General features: G+C 46.8%; 1 protein-coding gene across 1 annotated transcript in view; it reads right to left on the bottom strand.

The window, feature by feature from the left end:
* Positions 1–247: 247 nt before the first annotated feature.
* The window catches only part of LOC115193067 (protogenin B), a 41,501-nt gene continuing 20,948 nt past the window's right edge, over positions 248–20,800 (bottom strand). Inside the window, exons 9-21 of the mRNA XM_029752052.1 lie at positions 16,628–16,792; positions 16,032–16,337; positions 14,808–14,996; positions 5,242–5,337; positions 4,848–5,034; positions 4,432–4,559; positions 3,971–4,141; positions 3,367–3,555; positions 2,613–2,736; positions 1,942–2,080; positions 1,678–1,785; positions 657–780; positions 248–303 (exon numbers count right to left, since the gene is read on the bottom strand). Coding sequence (XP_029607912.1) covers positions 248–303; positions 657–780; positions 1,678–1,785; positions 1,942–2,080; positions 2,613–2,736; positions 3,367–3,555; positions 3,971–4,141; positions 4,432–4,559; positions 4,848–5,034; positions 5,242–5,337; positions 14,808–14,996; positions 16,032–16,337; positions 16,628–16,792 — 1,982 coding nt within the window. The remainder of the gene's footprint in view (positions 304–656; positions 781–1,677; positions 1,786–1,941; positions 2,081–2,612; positions 2,737–3,366; positions 3,556–3,970; positions 4,142–4,431; positions 4,560–4,847; positions 5,035–5,241; positions 5,338–14,807; positions 14,997–16,031; positions 16,338–16,627; positions 16,793–20,800) is intronic.

Below are 20,800 nucleotides of genomic sequence, written 5' to 3'. Positions count from 1 at the left end.
GACGAAAACCAGACAGACTGAAAATGAGATCAAAATGAAACAGGAAAACAACAACATTAATTTACAAATATCCTGAGGTAGACCTGAAGAAAACACCTGTTTCCTCTTCAATCTTCAACTTCCTGATCCCTCCTCATAACTCCTCGTATGTTCTATGCCCAAGGACCTGTTTTCAAGAGGCCAAGAAGGGAGAGAAGTGGGCAGCTTCAGCTGTAGATAAGTCACATTCAGGCTGGGTAGCATATCGTCAGGAGGAGCCTGCTGACTGGACCGTGCCCTGGGCAGGATAAGCAGCTTCCTCAGCTGAGAGGGAACGTGAGGGCCGTTGGACAGTGTCATAACCAGGCCGGTGGAGGTGATGGTGATGATGGTAAGGGTTGGCTTGGTGTCGTCACCTCAGATTCCACTTTAAAACCAGGCTTTCCTTCTTCCTCCACTTCTAAAACACTCTTCATCCTCTGGAGTTGAGCTGTCATCCAACTCCGACCCGAAGGACGGATGCCTGGAATTACGGCCCGAACGTAGCTGTGGACGGGTTACTCAATCTCACTCTCGTTGCTCATCTCTTCGTTGGAGTAGTGACCGGAGTCTCCTGTCTCGTGGCTTCCTTCGCTGGTCTCAGTGGTCCCAGAGCTGCTTCCCTGACTGCTACCCACGGAGCTCTGTAAGCCCCCTAGTGGCCCGAACAGGATCTGCAGGCTGGAGGGACAGAGCGTCTACCTTATCCTCGTAACACAGCACAGTCTTCCCTGCCTCGTACAGACACACTCTGTTCTCAGCCTAGAGATAGAGGAGAGAAGGAGATTTTTTGATATTTGTTAGTTTGTCATTGTATAACAATACTCCACTCTGTAAAACTATACCGAACCAAAATATAAACGCAACATGTAAAGTGTTGGTCTCATGTTTCACGAGCTGAAATAAAAGATCCCAGAAATGTTCCATATGCACAAGAAGCTTATTTCTCTCAAATGTTGTGCACAAATTTGTTTACATCCCTGTTAGTAAACATTTCTCCTTTGCCAAGACAATCCATCCACCTGACAGGTGTGGCATATCAAGAAGCTGATAAAACAGCATGATCACTACACAGGTGCACCTTGTGCTGGGGACAATAAAAGGCCACTCTTAACATGTTCAGTTTTGTCACACAACACACTGCCATAGATGTCTAAAATTTTGAGGGAGCGTGCAATTGTCATGCTGACTGCAGGAATCTCCACCAGAGCTGTTGCCAGATAATTTAATGTTAATTTCTCTACCATAAACTGCCTCCAACGTCATTTTAGAGAATTTGGCAGCCGCAGACCATGTGTAAGCACGCCAGCCCAGGACCTCCACACCCTGCGGGATCGTCTGAGACCAGCCACCCTTGACAGCTGATGAAACTGAGGAGTATTTCTGTCTGTAATAAAGCCCTTTTGTGAGGAAAAACTCATTCTGATTGGCTATGCCCTCCCAGGCCCACCCATGCCCAGTCCTGACCCAGACATGTGAAATCCAAAGATTAGGGCATAATGAATTTATTTCAATTGACTGATTTCCTTATATGAACTGTATCTCAGTCAAATTGTTGAAATTGTTGCATGTTGCATTTAAAAAATATATATTTTGGTTCAGTATTGATGTTCAGGATAGGCTCTATAATAGCATCAAGTTCCCGTCTGAAGACTTTACCTGGCTTGTATTTGTATTACGTCTCTCCCTCTTGAAGAATTGCCATCTCTTTCCGCGGTTGCTGCCATTGACTGGACCTGTTCTACTAATCACCAGGTTAGAACCACCCTGAAACAGAGAGATTACAAACAAATAAAGAGGTCTGTTGCTCGTTGCTAAAAAGACGTTGACAACCTTATCATGGCATCATAAAGGTTGTCATAGTGATGTCTTAAATACATTCTCATACCACTCATGGCCTGTGTCTGTGGAGCCATGTCTCACCTTGGCATCAATGAAGTGTTGTGTCATCAGGGCCTCTATGTTGTCAGCCTGGCGTTCATTGGCCAGGGCCAAACCAGCACGTGGACCGTGGGGTCTCTCACTGTTCACTACGTCGATGATCTTACAGATGGACGATTTCCTATTGGAGTAAAGAGTAGAAGTTAGTGGACAATATGAAATAATCTATTTGAAGAGAGGTCTTTCAAAAATGGCTGATGGATCGTAGTGAGTAAATGGCATATGAGAAGAACAAGAAGAAGATTACCATAAAAGAAGAAGATTACTATAAAAGAAGAAGATTACTGTAAAAGAAGAAGATTACTGTAAAATAAGAAGATTACTATAAAAGAAGAAGATTACTGTAAAAGAAGAAGATTACTATAAAAGAAGAAGATTAATGTACAAGAAGACAGATTACTGTAAAAGAAGAAGATTACTATAAAAGAAGAAGATTACTGTAAAAGAAGATTACTGTAAAGGAAGAGGATAACTATAAAAGGAGAAGATTACTGTAAAAGAAGAAGAAGATTACTGTAAAAGAAGAAGATTACTGTAAAAGAAGATGATTACTGTAAAAGAAGAAGAAGAAGATTACTGTAAAAGAAGAAGAAGAAAATTACTGTAAAATAAAAATATTACTATAAAAGAAGAAGAATAGTATAGATATGTACCTGGATCTGCCTTTGTTGATGAGGATGAGGGCACAGATGGCGAGACAAGCCAGAGTGATGCAGACCCCCACCATGATGCCTGTCATGGACTTCTGGTCCATGTGGTACAGGCCATCAGAGAACACTGAGACAAACAAAAGGCATACTGTTACACAAGAGAAATCATCTCACTTTAGGCAAGTACTATAGGCTACTGGAACTATACAGCTGTTAGCTATACACCGCTAACAGATCAAGGACCAGCCTATTAGCATTAAGACAAGACAGAAATATAATTTGTTTGATGCTATATACTGTACTGGTTCAGTTTATATGTCTCCAACAGCAGTAATCTTTTTATTTTACAGTAATCTTCTTCTTCTTCTTTTACAGTAATCTTCTTCTGCTTTTACAGTAATCTTCTTCTTTTACAGTAATCTTATCAACATTCAAAATATCTCCCCAGTCCAACAACACTCCATGGGAAAGGGGGATGCCTAGTCAGTTGTACAACTGAATGCATTTAAACCGAAATGTGTCTTCCAGACTAAACCCAACCCCTCTGAATCACAGAGGTGCGGGGAGCTGCCTTAATCGATATCATCAGCGCCCGGGGAGCAGTTGTTGTTGGGGGTTAACTGCCTTGATCAAGGGCAGAACGACTGATTTATTTTTTCACCTTGCCCGGCTAGGGGATTCGAACCTGCAACCTTTCGTTTACTGGTCCAACGCTCTTAACTGCTAGGCTACCTGCTGTCCATGTAACCATAGTAACCTGTAGTGTCTGAGGAGGATCCGCTGTCTGAATGCCTGGGGCTCTTCCCTCTGTGTCTAGACCCAGGCCCCAGGGCCAGCTCCACAGTGGTTGAGAAGGGCCCGTCTCCCACCAGGTTGGAGGCAGATATCTTCACCAGGTAGACGTTACCAGGCTCCAGACGCTCCAGCAGGACCATGGTGTTACTTCCTGTAGGGGAAAGACAGGACTGGTGTTAGAGAGCGCTGAATAGGATGAGGAAACGTACTGTGTTGGTTTAGTCTGTTCTTTTTACATCGTTCTTTCCAGCACGGTTACAGTAACCACGGTGGATGTGTAACCAGGCCAGCCCAACCCAGCCCAGCCCAGCTCAGCTCAGCTCGGCTCAGTTATGTCAAAAAGGGTTTAAGAGATGAGAGGTCAAAATCTAGCTGTCCATACTCACCCTCCCTCTACAGCGTTTGCTAGTGTCCATACTCACCCTCCCTCTGCAGTGTTTGCTAGTGTCCATACTCACCCTCCCTCTACAGTGTTTGCTAGTGTCCATACTCACCCTCCCTCTGCAGTGTTTGCTAGTGTCCATACTCACCCTCCCTCTACAGTGTTTGCTAGTGTCCATACTCACCCTCCCTCTGCAGTGTTTGCCAGTGTCCGGCCAGCCAGGCCCTCTGTGAGGCGTACAGGATGGTGTAGTGTGTCACTGCCAAGTTGTTCTCCTCTGGTTTCCTCCAGGAAACCAGGGCTGTGCCGTCCTCAATCAGAGACGCCCTCACACCTTCAGGTGGATGGCTGGGCGCTGATGAACAGAAAAGGGTCATTTTGAGACTTTAGTTTAAAAGTATCTTGGTCCGTCATCTAGTACGGTCCGCTTTGATAGGTGAGTGTTGTTGTGTGCAGAGGGGTCCTTGGTTGAAGCCCAGCTTGGGGTAGACTGGAAAGGAAGCTCTACTGTTGATGTCTTTTTAAAGTTAATTAGACTGCTTCATGATCTATAGATAGAGGGCCCTTGTTACCCTGGTTACCCTGGTTACCTTGGTTACCCTTGGGAGATGATAGTCAGAGAAAGATTAGAAGATGGTTGTTCACCTGCAGGAAGGGTCCTCTGGTGGACAACAGAACTCCAGGGGCTGGACAGCTGGTCGGCATGGAGACGCACCACTAACTCGTAGCGGGTGTTGGGTTCCAGACCCTGTATCGCCACAGTCTGATTGGTACTGACGAGGACAATCATGACAGGTTCAATCCAACAACTGTGTCAAAACAATCTTTATTTTCAGTCTCTTAGAAACTAAGTGTAGAACTAAATTACCACATGTAATATAAATGTCCAATGATCTGAAAAATTACAATGGATAATAGCATAGTAGTAAAGTAATAATCTTAGTATTAAAGTAGTAGTAAAGTATTCTTCTTCTACTTCAACAGACCCCAGTATACAGGTATAAACATCATAAGTGTCTAGACCTTGAGCAGTTCTGTTGCAGAACTGGTCATGAACTCACGTCTGTATGTAGCGTATGGCTGATGCGTTCATCAGGCCCACAGGTGTACAACGAGCTGTGTAGCTAACAACCTTCCTAGAGGCGAAGGCAGGACGGCTCCAACGCAGGTACACCGCTGACGAGCTGTTAGCCACCGCATTCACATGGTCCGGGGCTGGAGGCTGGGCCACCGGGTAGTCACGGATTGCTAGACACACACAGATGCACAAATGTTTTTAGTCACAACTAGAAAAGGTACATTTCCAGAAGAAAATGTGTGCTCTTGCTTCAGCTGTCTAGAAGTATTTTTTTATGGTAGTGGGAGATGTGTTAGAGGCCATTGTAGATATTCAGGATGAACAGAAGCTGAAGCAGATCAATAGTACGAATTGATCTGATTTCTTTGTGTACTTACACACACATCCTGGGGTGCTGAGTGTCTGGTCGGCCTGGTAACCATCTCCTACATGACTTAATGCCAACAGTTTCACCTGGTACTTCCTCCTTGGGTCTGGAAAACAATAAATTGTAGATTAATAAATAACATAAGTGGAAATAAATATTACATGTTCTGTTTATTATCAACTGACCAGCATAATATTTTAAAACAACTGGGCTAACACAATGCTGAGATGTCCACTATCAGTCACAATCAATCAATCAAATGTGTTTATAAAGCCCTTCTTACATCAGCTGAAACCCATCCTAAAACCCCAAACAGCAAGCAATGCAGGTGTAGATTACATCTATCATCCTAATGGAGGAGTAGATTACATCTATCATCCCAATGGAGGTGTAGATTACATCTATCATCTATCATCCTAATGGAGGTGTAGATTACATCTATCATCCTAATGGAGGAGTAGATTACATCTATCATCCTAATGGAGGAGTAGATTACATCTATCATCCTAATGGAGGAGTAGATTACATCTATCATCTATCATCCTAATGGAGGAGTAGATTACATCCATCATCCTAATGGAGGAGTAGATTACATCTATCATCTATCATCCTAATGGAGGAGTAGATTACATCTATCATCTATCATCCTAATGGAGGAGTAAATTACATCTATCATCTATCATCCTAATGGAGGTGTAGATTACATCTATCATCTATCATCCTAATGGAGGTGTAGATTACATCTATCATCCTAATGGAGGAGTAGATTACATCTATCATCCTAATGGAGGAGTAGATTACATCTATCATCCTAATGGAGGAGTAGATTACATCTATCATCTATCATCCTAATGGAGGAGTAGATTACATCCATCATCCTAATGGAGGAGTAGATTACATCTATCATCTATCATCCTAATGGAGGAGTAGATTACATCTATCATCTATCATCCTAATGGAGGAGTAGATTACATCTATCATCTATCATCCTAATGGAGGTGTAGATTACATCTATCATCTATCATCCTAATGGAGGTGTAGATTACATCTATCATCCTAATGGAGGAGTAGATTACATCTATCATCCTAATGGAGGAGTAGATTACATCTATCATCCTAATGGAGGAGTAGATTACATCTATCATCTATCATCCTAATGGAGGAGTAGATTACATCCATCATCCTAATGGAGGAGTAGATTACATCTATCATCTATCATCCTAATGGAGGAGTAGATTACATCTATCATCCTAATGGAGGAGTAGATTACATCTATCATCCTAATGGAGGTGTAGATTACATCTATCATCCATCATCCTAATGGAGGAGTAGATTACATCTATCATCCTAATGGAGGTGTAGATTACATCTATCATCCTAATGGAGGAGTAGATTACATCTATCATCTATCATCCTAATGGAGGAGTAGATTACATCTATCATCTATCATCCTAATGGAGGAGTAGATTACATCTATCATCCTAATGGAGGTGTAGATTACATCTATCATCCTAATGGAGGAGTAGATTACATCTATCATCTATCATCCTAATGGAGGTGTAGATTACATCTATCATCTATCATCCTAATGGAGGTGTAGATTACATCTATCATCTATCATCCTAATGAAGGTGTAGATTACATCTATCATCCTAATGGAGGAGTAGATTACATCTATCATCTATCATCCTAATGGAGGTGTAGATTACATCTATCATCTATCATCCTAATGAAGGTGTAGATTACATCTATCATCCTAATGGAGGAGTAGATTACATCTATCATCTATCATCCTAATGGAGGTGTAGATTACATCTACCATCTATCATCCTAATGGAGGAGTAGATTACATCTATCATCTATCATCCTAATGGAGGAGTAGATTACATCTATCATCCTAATGGAGGTGTAGATTACATCTATCATCTATCATCCTAATGGAGGAGTAGATTACATCTATCATCTATCATCCTAATGGAGGAGTAGATTACATCTATCATCCTAATGGAAGAGTAGATTACATCTATCATCCTAATGGAGGAGTAGATTACATCTATCATCCTAATGGAGGTGTAGATTACATCTATCATCCTAATGGAGGAGTAGATTACATCTATCATCCTAATGGAGGAGTAGATTGCATCTATCATCCTCATGGAGGTGTAGATTACATCTATCATCCTAATGGAGGAGTAGATTACATCTATCATCCTAATGGAGGTGTAGATTACATCTATCATCCTAATGGAGGAGTAGATTACATCCATCATCCTAATGGAGGTGTAGATTACATCTATCATCCATCATCCTAATGGAGGAGTAGATTACATCTATCATCCTAATGGAGGAGTAGATTACATCTATCATCTATCATCCTAATGGAGGTGTAGATTACATCTATCATCCTAATGGAGGAGTAGATTACATCTATCATCCTAATGGAGGAGTAGATTACATCTATCATCCTAATGGAGGTGTAGATTACATATATCATCTATCATCCTAATGGAGGAGTAGATTACATCTATCATCTATCATCCTAATGGAGGAGTAGATTACATCTATCAGTCTAATCAAGGTGTAGATTACATCTATCATCCTAATGGAGGAGTAGATTACATCTATCATCCTAATGGAGGTGTAGATTACATCTATCATCCTAATGGAGGAGTAGATTACATCTATCATCCTAATGGAGGTGTAGATTACATCTATCATCCTAATGGAGGAGTAGATTACATCTATCATCCTAATGGAGGAGTAGATTACATCTATCATCCTAATGGAGGTGTAGATTACATATATCATCTATCATCCTAATGGAGGAGTAGATTACATCTATCATCTATCATCCTAATGGAGGAGTAGATTACATCTATCAGTCTAATCAAGGTGTAGATTACATCTCACAGTCCAGTGTTCCAATTTGTAAACAAGGCTGCATTGGGATTTCTCTTAATGCGACTCTGTGCGGCCAATAGCAATGTCCGCTTTAGGTATAATGGCGGGAGCCGCTTGTGGATTTGACAGATCTAATGCAGTTCCACCTCTATGCGGATATCGGCTAAAGCGGATCTGATTTCAAGTTTCCCTTTTCAGTTAAAGGACTAGCCTCCAACAGATTAGGATGACAGTTAAGCGCTGGAGGGCAACGTTAACCCTTTGGTTTCTGCTGTCTGTTCCCAATTCACACAGAGAAGCTCTCCCGTGTGCCCCTTGACCCCAGTCTATCTATCATATCTTGTCACAGAGCAGAGAAGAGAGCGCTTTAGAATGATCCCATAGTCTGCCTGTAGACCTTCAGAAACAGAGGAGTTACTACTGAGCCCTATAACAGACAGTACTGACAGTCTCTCTTCATCCAAAAATAAATGATCCACCGAGTCCTCATGCTCTGCTAGATGAACTAGTGCTGCCTTTCATCCATGCTGTTACTGCAAAGTCAACTCTGAACAGAGGAGAACATGGACACTAGGCTGTGCAATACGGTGCTATACCATATAAACAGTAGAAACAGCAGCTGTGAAGAGGCCAGCTGAAGGAGGGGGGGGGGGGGGTCGGGGTGAAATTAGGTCTTTCTAGGACTGTTTTGTATACAGAACTACTTTAACTAGTTGTATATATCCACCAAGGCTCGGGGCAGTTCCATTTCACGTCATTCATTTCAGGAAGTAAACTCAAATTTCAGTTTTCTCATTGAAAAGCATTGATGAAAATTGGGATTGAAATTTCTGTTTACTTTCTGACCCAACCTCTGCTAACCACATGAGTAGGATTCTGCAACAAATCAATTCAGATAAATTATTGGTAGGAAATAGACAAAATATCAAACAAGGTTTATATAGTTAAAACAAGTTATTTACCCTTTCGCTTAAAAACTGTGCAATTTAATTCAGTGTCTTTCACTTTGAAACCCACCATCGACATGGCCACCAACTCGTAAATAATGCTGTATTGAAGGGAGAATTAAGGATTTGTTTTACGTCTCTTGGGGTGAAAGGTTAGGTTCTGGGTATTGACCAGTGGAGAGGGGTGGAGGGAGGTGGTGTGTGTGTCCAGGTCCGTTGTGTGCTGGTGGGGAATGGTGGCCAGGGGGCTCGGCTGGGGCAGGGGGGCCAGGGGGAGCATTCAGCTGCTGGGATCCAGGGCCTCTGGGACTGGGGGGAGGGGTGACTAGGGTCAGGGGTCACAGAAGGAATCTGGGCTTCAGGATTGTGGGAGAGGAGAAGAGAAGAGAAGAAGAGAGGAGAAAAGAGAGGAGGAGTGGACAGAAAGGAGAGGAGAAAATAGGAGAGGAGAAGAGAAAAGAGAGGAGTGGACGGAGAGGAGAAGAGAGGAGAAAGGAGAGGAGGAGTGGACGGAGTGGATGGAGAGGAGAGGTGTGGAGAGAAGGGCCCCTTTGTTTCAACTCCTCAGTAACTTTTGTTCCAACTGGCTGCCTCTCCACCCTTCAGTCTACCCTCCACCTGGCTGCCCCTCCACCCTTCAGTCTACCCTCCACCTGGCTGCCCCTCCACCCTTCAGTCTACCCTCCACCTGGCTGCCCCTCCACCCTTCTGTCTACCCTCCACCTGGCTGCCCCTCCACCCTTCTGTCTACCCTCCACCTGGCTGCCCCTCCACCCTTCTGTCTACCCTCCACCTGGCTGCCCCTCCACCCTTCAGTCTACCCTCCACCTGGCTGCCCCTCCACCCTTCTGTCTACCCTCCACCTGGCTGCCCATCCACCCTTCAGTCTACCCTCCACCTGGCTGCCCATCCACCCTTCTGTCTACCCTCCACCTGGCTGCCCATCCACCCTTCTGTCTACCCTCCACCTGGCTGCCCATCCACCCTTCAGTCTACCCTCCACCTGGCTGCCCATCCACCCTTCAGTCTACCCTCCACCTGGCTGCCCATCCACCCTTCTGTCTACCCTCCACCTGGCTGCCCCTCCACCCTTCTGTCTACCCTCCACCTGGCTGCCCCTCCACCCTTCTGTCTACCCCCCACCTGGCTGCCCCTCCACCCTTCTGTCTACCCCCCACCTGGCTGCCCCTCCACCCTTCTGTCTACCCTCCACCTGGCTGCCCCTCCACCCTTCTGTCTACCCCCCACCTGGCTGCCCCTCCACCCTTCAGTCTACCCTCCACCTGGCTGCCCCTCCACCCTTCAGTCTACCCTCCACCTGGCTGCCCCTCCACCCTTCTGTCTACCCCCCACCTGGCTGCCCCTCCACCCTTCTGTCTACCCTCCACCTGGCTGCCCCTCCACCCTTCTGTCTACCCCCCACCTGGCTGCCCCTCCACCCTTCTGTCTACCCTCCACCTGGCTGCCCATCCACCCTTCAGTCTACCCTCCACCTGGCTGCCCATCCACCCTTCTGTCTACCCTCCTCCTGGCTGCCCATCCACCCTTCAGTCTACCCTCCACCTGGCTGCCCCTCCACCCTTCTGTCTACCCTCCACCTGGCTGCCCATCCACCCTTCTGTCTACCCTCCACCTGGCTGCCCCTCCACCCTTCTGTCTACCCCCCACCTGGCTGCCCATCCACCCTTCAGTCTACCCTCCACCTGGCTGCCCCTCCACCCTTCTGTCTACCCTCCACCTGGCTGCCCATCCACCCTTCAGTCTACCCTCCACCTGGCTGCCTCTCCACCCTTCAGTCTACCCTCCACCTGGCTGCCCCTCCACCCTTCTGTCTACCATTCAACTTGCAGACATATAGGCTAGGCCTGGAAGAAGGCTGAGACGCAAGTAAGAATAGAATGATGTTGAGACAGTTGCCCAGTCTGTAACTTTAACTCATCATGAGCATATAACGTTTGATTCCTAAAACGTTTGATTTATATTATTTATTTCACCTTTATTTAACCAGGTAGGCTAGTTGAGAACAAGTTCTCATTTACAACTGCGACCTGGCCAAGATAAAGCAAAGCAGTGCGACACAAATAACAGAGTTACACATGGAATAAACAAACATACAGTCAATACAATAGAAAAAGTCTATATACAGTGTGTGCAAATGAGGTAAGATAAGGGAGGTAGGCAATAAATAGGCCATGGTGGTGAAGTAATTACAATATAGCAATTAAACACTGGAGTGATAGAAGTGCAAAAGATGAATGTGCAAGTAGTGATTCATATAATTTTTGATTCATATAACGTTTGATTCCTATAACGTTTGATTCATATAACGTTTGATTCCTATAACGTTTGATTCCTATAACGTTTGATTCATATAACGTTTGATTCCTTCTAGATAAATCTGTTGATTTACTTCGGATAAATCCTTTACCTGTTAGAAGAAATGGGAATTAAAAGCCTAGATTAAGATCTAATCAAATCTATCTGATCTCTATCGGTCTAGAGACTATTAATGATATGTATCAGTCTAGAGACTATTAATGATATCTATCAGTCTAGAGACTATTTCACAATCCCATGGACTCCTCTGCATCTGTTGGGCACTATTTACATGGACAACACAGACAGCAGGCCATCACTATTTACATGGACAACACAGACAACACAGACAGCAGGCCATCACTATTTACATGGACAACACAGACAGCAGGCCATCACTATTTACATGGACAACACAGACAGCAGGCCATCACTATTTACATGGACAACACAGACAGCAGGCCATCACTATTTACATGGACAACACAGACAGCAGGCCATCACTATTTACATGGACAACACAGACAGCAGGCCATCACTATTTACATGGACAACACAGACAGCAGGCCATCACTATTTACATGGACAACACAGACAGCAGGCCATTACTATTTACATGGACAACACAGACAGCAGGCCATCACTATTTACATGGACAACACAGACAGCAGACCATCACTATTTACATGGACAACACAGACAGCAGGCCATCACTATTTACATGGACAACACAGACAGCAGGCCATTGTGTAATGGGGGGGGCAGACATGGCAATTCTCTAATCCAAGTCCAATGTCTCACGACCATAGATCATAGGTCTGTCCAGCTCTGGCCAATCCCAGGGGGCTGTGGGGTGTGGTGGAAACGTCCACCTGTCCAGCTGTAGAGGGGGTGCTACTCAGGGTTACGGGTGGGTTGGTGGCCAGGGTGTCATAGGGCAGCTCTGGCCCAGCGGCCCTGCAGCTATAGCACAATAGCCAGTGATAATGTATGCAGGCCAGGGATGAGATCCATGGGAAGCAGTGGTGGGAAGGACATCTGGGCCCTGACCTCTAACCTCTTTGCTGCTCACACAACACTGGGGAGGGAGAGCCACTGAGGAGGGGGCTGGACAGGGGCTGGACTAGCCTGGTCCCAGATCTGTTGGTGTTGTCTTCTCATTGTGATACCAAATGTCATTATGACCATAGGAGTTGGTAAGAAAGCACAAACAGATCTGGGACCAGGCTATGGATGGAGAGGGGATTGGGGGAGGAACTTGGGACTGGACAGGGGGGCTAGGGAGGCGAGGGAGGTCTGTTTAGGAGAGGCCATATTGATCGGGGACGGACCGAGAGAAAAGGGCAAGGGGACACTAAAAGATGTCTCTACATATTGGAAAATAAGGCCATGCAAAATATTCCTCAGCTTTAGGGGCCACTACCGGTCCCTCCCTCCATTCCATGGCTGTCCGCCTATATCTGATTCTCCCCTTTGTAATCTGTTGATGTCCCTACAGCCACTCAAAACTCTAGCTCTACCCTACCTCTACCCCCCTCTACCCTAGCTCTACCTCTACCCCCCTCTACCCAGCTCTACCTCTACCCACCTCTACCTCTACCCACCTCTACCCACCTCTACCCACCTCTACCTCTACCCACCTCCACCTCTACCCACCTCCACCTCTACCTCTACCTCTACCTACCTCTACCTACCTCTACCCACCTCTACCCACCTCTACCCCCCTCTACCCACCTCTACCCACCTCTACCCCCCTCTACCCACCTCTACCTCTACCCACCTCTACCTCTACCCACCTCTACCCACCTCTACCTCTACCCACCTCTACCTCTACCCACCTCTACCTCTACCCACCTCTACCCACCTCTACCCCCCTCTACCTCTACCCACCTCTACCCCCCTCTACCTCTACCCACCTCTACCCACCTCTACCTCTACCCACCCTCTACCACCTCTACCCACCTCTACCCCCCTCTACCTCTACCCCCCTCTACCTCTACCCCCTCTACCCACCTCTACCCACCTCTACCTCTACCCACCTCTACCACCTCTACCTCTACCCACCTCTACCCCCCCTCTACCTCTACCCACCTCTACCTCTACCCACCTCTACCCACCTCTACCCACCTCTACCTCTACCCACCTCTACCTCTACCCACCTCTACCACCTCTACCTCTACCCACCTCTACCTCTACCCCCCTCTACCCACCTCTACCTCTACCCCCTCTACCCCACCTCTACCCACCTCTACCCACCTCTACCTCTACCCACCTCTACCCACCTCTACCTCTACCCACCTCTACCTCTACCCCCCTCTACCCACCTCTACCCACCTCTACCCACCTCTACCTCTACCCACCTCTACCCACCTCTACCACCTACCCACCTCTACCCACCTCTACCCACCTCTACCTCTACCCACCTCTACCTCTACCCACCTCTACCTCTACCCACCTCTACCTCTACCCACCTCTACCCACCTCTACCTCTACCCATCTCTACCTCTACCCACCTCTACCCACCTCTACCTCTACCTCTACCTCTACCCATCTCTACCTCTACCCACCTCTACCCACCTCTACCTCTACCCACCTCTACCTCTACCCACCTCTACCTCTACCCATCTCTACCTCTACCCACCTCTACCCACCTCTACCTCTACCCATCTCTACCTCTACCCACCTCTACCCACCTCTACCCACCTCTACCACCTCTACCCACCTCTACCTCTACCCACCTCTACCTCTACCCACCTCTACCCACCTCTACCCACCTCCACCTCTACCCACCTCTACCCACCTCTACCTCTACCCACCTCTACCCACCTCTACCACCTCTACCTCTACCCACCTCTACCCACCTCTACCCACCTCTACCTCTACCCACCTCTACCTCTACCCACCTCTACCCACCTCTACCTCTACCCACCTCTACCTCTACCCACCTCTACCTCTACCCACCTCTACCTCTACCTCTACCCACCTCTACCTCTACCCACCTCTACCCACCTCTACCTCTACCTCTACCTCTACCCATCTCTACCTCTACCCACCTCTACCTCTACCCACCTCTACCTCTACCTCTACCCACCTCTACCTCTACCCCACCTCTACCTCTACCCACCTCTACCCACCTCTACCTCTACCCACCTCTACCCATCTCTACCTCTACCTCTACCCACCTCTACCTCTACCCATCTCTACCTCTACCCTCTACCCACCTCTACCTCTACCCACCTCTACCTCTACCCACCTCTACCTCTACCCACCTCTACCTCTACCCACCTCTACCAACCTCTACCCACCTCTACCTCTACCCGATCTATACCTACAGTATCTATACCTACAGTATCTATACCTACAGTATCTATACCTACAGTATCTATACCTACAGTATCTAATCATTACTTACCCAGACCACTGATGGTGTATTCTGTGTCCTCAGGCTGGAGCTGGATGGAGGGCTGTTCTGGTTGACCCTCCTCATGGTAACAGAGCCGGTAACCCTGGACGACCACGGGGCCTGGAGATGGCTGCCATCGAACCAAGATGGAGGTGCAGTTGAGAGGCTCCAGTTGCTGCAGCAGTGGGGCAGATGGCACTGTGGGGACACAGGAAGGCTGTGTCTCAAATAGGTCTGGGGTCAAAAATAGTGCACTATATAGGGAATAGGGTGCCATTTAAGATGCACACTGTCTACAATGAAAGCCAACCAACAACCCCTACCCCTACCACTACCCCTAGCCCTACCACTACCCCTAGCCCTACCACTACCCCTAGCCCTACCACTAGCCCTACCCCTACCACTACCCCTACCCCTACCACTACCACTACCCCTACCCCTACCACTACCCCTACCCCTAGCCCTACCACTACCCCTAGCCCTACCCCTACCACTACCCCTACCACTACCACTAGCCCTACCACTACCCCTAGCCCTACCACTACCCCTAGCCCTACCACTACCCCTAGCCCTACCACTACCCCTACCCCTACCACTACCCCTACCACTACCCCAGCACTAACCCTACCCCTACCACTACCCATACCACTACCCCTAGCCCCTAGGATGTGATGTTAGTTACCTTTGATGCTGGAGGTTTAGGGTGAGGGTTAGGATGTGATGTTAGTTACCTTTGATGCTGGAGGTTTAGGGTGAGGGTTAGGATGTGATGTTAGTTACCTTTGATGCTGGAGGTTTAGGGTGAGGGTTAGGATGTGATGTTAGTTACCTTTGATGCTGGAGGTTTAGGGTGAGGGTTAGGATGTTAGTTACCTTTGATGCTGGAGGTTTAGGGTGAGGGTTAGGATGTTAGTTACCTTTGATGCTGGAGGTTTAGAGTGAGGGTTAGGATGTGATGTTAGTTACCTTTGATGCTGGAGGTTTAGGGTTAGTTACTTTTGATGCTGGAGGTTTAGGGTTAGTTACTTTTGATGCTGGAGGTTTAGGGTGAGGGTTAGGCTGTGATGTTAGTTACCTTTGATGCTGGAGGTTTAGGGTTAGTTACTTTTGATGCTGGAGGTTTAGGGTGAGGGTTAGGCTGTGATGTTAGTTACCTTTGATGCTGGAGGTTTAGGGTTAGTTACTTTTGATGCTGGAGGTTTAGGGTGAGGGTTAGGATGTGATGTTAGTTACCTTTGATGCTGGAGGTTTTGGGAGTGCGGTGGGAGGTCCAGGAGGAGGGCTCACACCACCCCACCCTGGTGGCTGCAGCGATCTGGAGCAGGTAGACGGTATCAGGCTGAAGGTCTCCCAGGAGGTACTGGGTGTTGTTCTGGGCCAGCTCCACAGACAGAACCGTGGCGTCTGCAGCCGTGCGGTAGGACAGACGATAGGCCCAGATGTGCCCACGGGACAGTTTGGTTGGTAGAGGCTGCCACAAAACCTGGATGTCTGTAGGGCTGTGGCTGGTCAGGCTGAGCTCTGGGGTACGCAGGGGCACTGGAGGGGACAGGAGGAGACATTCAACCGTGTTTGAATGAATCAGTTAGAGACAAGGCGAGGCGCAGAATCTCTAACCTTAATGCCAATATTGAGCAGTTATTTGGGATGATTTGTAGATCAGTGATTCTGCACAGTCCGAATGCAATGCAGTCAAACTTAAAACACATACAAATGAAGTGATGAAGTGAGTTACAGAAAGGAGTAGTTGATAATCCCTGTTATCTGCTCAATTCCATTCCATTCTATTCATTGGCATGACAACAGTCTACTTGTATGACCTTACTCACCGTCCTCCAGAGTGTGTTGACAGACTTGGTCAGACATACGGCTAGCTCCCATCGGCATATAAGCCACCATGTAAAAAGAGTAGTTCCAGGATGGCTCCAGGTCATCTATAATGTAGCTGGTCGGGTCGTTGCCAATCACCGCCTGGTATTCCTCATTGTTTAGTCCTGGAATGGATAGGGGAGAAAATGAAAAGGTTTTAATGTTAACGTGTTACAAGGAAGACGCCTCAAATGTAAGGATCCCTTGAAAGGGAGATAAGGCGACTCAACTGTTGAAATTAATGACAAATAGATGAATAAAGTAGATATAAAAGACCAGAGATGAGTATCTTCAAACCCTGTGGTATGTTAACAAGTTGGTTTTACTGTTTGGGTAAACTAGTCTTTCTGCTAACAGTCTTCTTGCCCCTCAGATTTTCTGTAAACATTGAACTAATGCAGAGCAGAGCAGAGTCACGTTCCCTGTGACATGTTTTAACCGGCTCACAGGCCTCAAACAGTCCTAATCTGTGACATGTTTTAACCGGCTCACAGGCCTCAAACAGTCCTAATCTGTGACATGTTTTAACCGGCCCACAGGCCTCAAACAGTCCTAACCTGTGACATGTTTTAACCGGCTCACAGGCCTCAAACAGTCCTAATCTGTGACATGTTTTAACCGGCTCACAGGCCTCAAACAGTCCTAATCTGTGACATGTTTTAACCGGCTCACAGGCCTCAAACAGTCCTAACCTGTGACATGTTTTAACCGGCTCACAGGCCTAAAACAGTCCTAATCTGTGACATGTTTTAACCGGCTCACAGGCCTCAAACAGTCCTAATCTGTGACATGTTTTAACCGGCTCACAGGCCTCAAACAGTCCTAATCTGTGACATGTTTTAACCGGCTCACAGGCCTCAAACAGTCCTAATCTGTGACATGTTTTAACCGGCTCACAGGCCTAAAACAGTCCTAACCTGTGACATGTTTTAACCGGCTCACAGGCCTCAAACAGTCCTAACCTGTGACATGTTTTAACCGGCTCACAGGCCTCAAACAGTCCTAATCTGTGACATGTTTTAACCGGCTCACAGGCCTCAAACAGTCCTAACCTGTGACATGTTTTAACCGGCTCACAGGCCTAAAACAGTCCTAACCTGTGACATGTTTTAAACCGGCTCACAGGCCTCAAACAGTCCTAACCTGTGACATGTTTTAACCGGCTCACAGGCCTCAAACAGTCCTAATCTGTGACATGTTTTAACCGGCTCACAGGCCTCAAACAGTCCTAATCTGTGACATGTTTTAACCGGCTCACAGGCCTCAAACAGTCCTAACCTGTGACATGTTTTAACCGGCTCACAGGCCTCAAACAGTCCTAACCTGTGACATGTTTTAACCGGCTCACAGGCCTAAAACAGTCCTAACCTGTGACATGTTTTAACCGGCTCACAGGCCTAAAACAGTCCTAACCTGTGACATGTTTTAACCGGCTCACAGGCCTCAAACAGTCCTAATCTGTGACATGTTTTAACCGGCTCACAGGCCTAAAACAGTCCTAATCTGTGACATGTTTTAACCGGCTCACAGGCCTCAAACAGTCCTAATCTGTGACATGTTTTAACCGGCTCACAGGCCTCAAACAGTCCTAATCTGTGACATGTTTTAACCGGCTCACAGGCCTCAAACAGTCCTAATCTGTGACATGTTTTAACCGGCTCACAGGCCTCAAACAGTCCTAACCTTTGACATGTTTTAACCGGCTCACAGGCCTCAAACAGTCCTAACCTGTGACATGTTTTAACCGGCTCACAGGCCTAAAACAGTCCTAACCTGTGACATGTTTTAACCGGCTCACAGGCCTAAAACAGTCCTAACCTGTGACATGTTTTAACCGGCTCACAGGCCTCAAACAGTCCTAATCTGTGACATGTTTTAACCGGCTCACAGGCCTAAAACAGTCCTAATCTGTGACATGTTTTAACCGGCTCACAGGCCTCAAACAGTCCTAATCTGTGACATGTTTTAACCGGCTCACAGGCCTCAAACAGTCCTAATCTGTGACATGTTTTAACCGGCTCACAGGCCTCAAACAGTCCTAATCTGTGACATGTTTTAACCGGCTCACAGGCCTAAAACAGTCCTAACCTGTGACATGTTTTAACCGGCTCACAGGCCTCAAACAGTCCTAACCTGTGACATGTTTTAACCGTCTCACAGGCCTCAAACAGTCCTAATCTGTGACATGTTTTAACCGGCTCACAGGCCTCAAACAGTCCTAATCTGTGACATGTTTTAACCGGCTCACAGGCCTAAAACAGTCCTAACCTGTGACATGTTTTAACCGGCTCACAGGCCTCAAACAGTCCTAACCTGTGACATGTTTTAACCGGCTCACAGGCCTCAAACAGTCCTAATCTGTGACATGTTTTAACCGGCTCACAGGCCTCAAACAGTCCTAATCTGTGACATGTTTTAACCGGCTCACAGGCCTCAAACAGTCCTAACCTGTGACATGTTTTAACCGGCTCACAGGCCTCAAACAGTCCTAACCTGTGACATGTTTTAACCGGCTCACAGGCCTAAAACAGTCCTAACCTGTGACATGTTTTAACCGGCTCACAGGCCTAAAACAGTCCTAACCTGTGACATGTTTTAACCGGCTCACAGGCCTCAAACAGTCCTAATCTGTGACATGTTTTAACCGGCTCACAGGCCTCAAACAGTCCTAACCTGTGACATGTTTTAACCGGCTCACAGGCCTAAAACAGTCCTAATCTGTGACATGTTTTAACCGGCTCACAGGCCTCAAACAGTCCTAATCTGTGACATGTTTTAACCGGCTCACAGGCCTCAAACAGTCCTAATCTGTGACATGTTTTAACCGGCTCACAGGCCTCAAACAGTCCTAATCTGTGACATGTTTTAACCGGCTCACAGGCCTAAAACAGTCCTAACCTGTGACATGTTTTAACCGGCTCACAGGCCTCAAACAGTCCTAATCTGTGACATGTTTTAACCGGCTCACAGGCCTCAAACAGTCCTAATCTGTGACATGTTTTAACCGGCTCACAGGCCTCAAACAGTCCTAACCTGTGACATGTTTTAACCGGCTCACAGGCCTCAAACAGTCCTAACCTGTGACATGTTTTAACCGGCTCACAGGCCTCAAACAGTCCTAACCTGTGACATGTTTTAACCGGCTCACAGGCCTCAAACAGTCCTAATCTGTGACATGTTTTAACCGGCTCACAGGCCTCAAACAGTCCTAATCTGTGACATGTTTTAACCGGCTCACAGGCCTCAAACAGTCCTAATCTGTGACATGTTTTAACCGGCTCACAGGCCTCAAACAGTCCTAACCTGTGACATGTTTTAACCGGCTCACAGGCCTAAAACAGTCCTAACCTGTGACATGTTTTAACCGGCTCACAGGCCTAAAACAGTCCTAACCTGTGACATGTTTTAACCGGCTCACAGGCCTCAAACAGTCCTAATCTGTGACATGTTTTAACCGGCTCACAGGCCTCAAACAGTCCTAATCTGTGACATGTTTTAACCGGCTCACAGGCCTCAAACAGTCCTAATCTGTGACATGTTTTAACCGGCTCACAGGCCTCAAACAGTCCTAATCTGTGACATGTTTTAACCGGCTCACAGGCCTAAAACAGTCCTAACCTGTGACATGTTTTAACCGGCTCACAGGCCTCAAACAGTCCTAACCTGTGACATGTTTTAACCGTCTCACAGGCCTCAAACAGTCCTAATCTGTGACATGTTTTAACCGGCTCACAGGCCTCAAACAGTCCTAATCTGTGACATGTTTTAACCGGCTCACAGGCCTAAAACAGTCCTAACCTGTGACATGTTTTAACCGGCTCACAGGCCTCAAACAGTCCTAACCTGTGACATGTTTTAACCGGCTCACAGGCCTAAAACAGTCCTAACCTGTGACATGTTTTAACCGGCTCACAGGCCTCAAACAGTCCTAATCTGTGACATGTTTTAACCGGCTCACAGGCCTCAAACAGTCCTAACCTGTGACATGTTTTAACCGGCTCACAGGCCTCAAACAGTCCTAACCTGTGACATGTTTTAACCGGCTCACAGGCCTAAAACAGTCCTAACCTGTGACATGTTTTAACCGGCTCACAGGCCTAAAACAGTCCTAACCTGTGACATGTTTTAACCGG

The sequence above is a fragment of the Salmo trutta genome, chromosome 4 (genome assembly GCF_901001165.1).
Source record: "Salmo trutta chromosome 4, fSalTru1.1, whole genome shotgun sequence".
In the NCBI taxonomy this organism is placed as follows: Eukaryota; Metazoa; Chordata; class Actinopteri; order Salmoniformes; family Salmonidae; genus Salmo; species Salmo trutta.
Note: the sequence above shows the minus strand (reverse complement) of the source record. Positions and strands in the feature narration are given on the sequence as shown.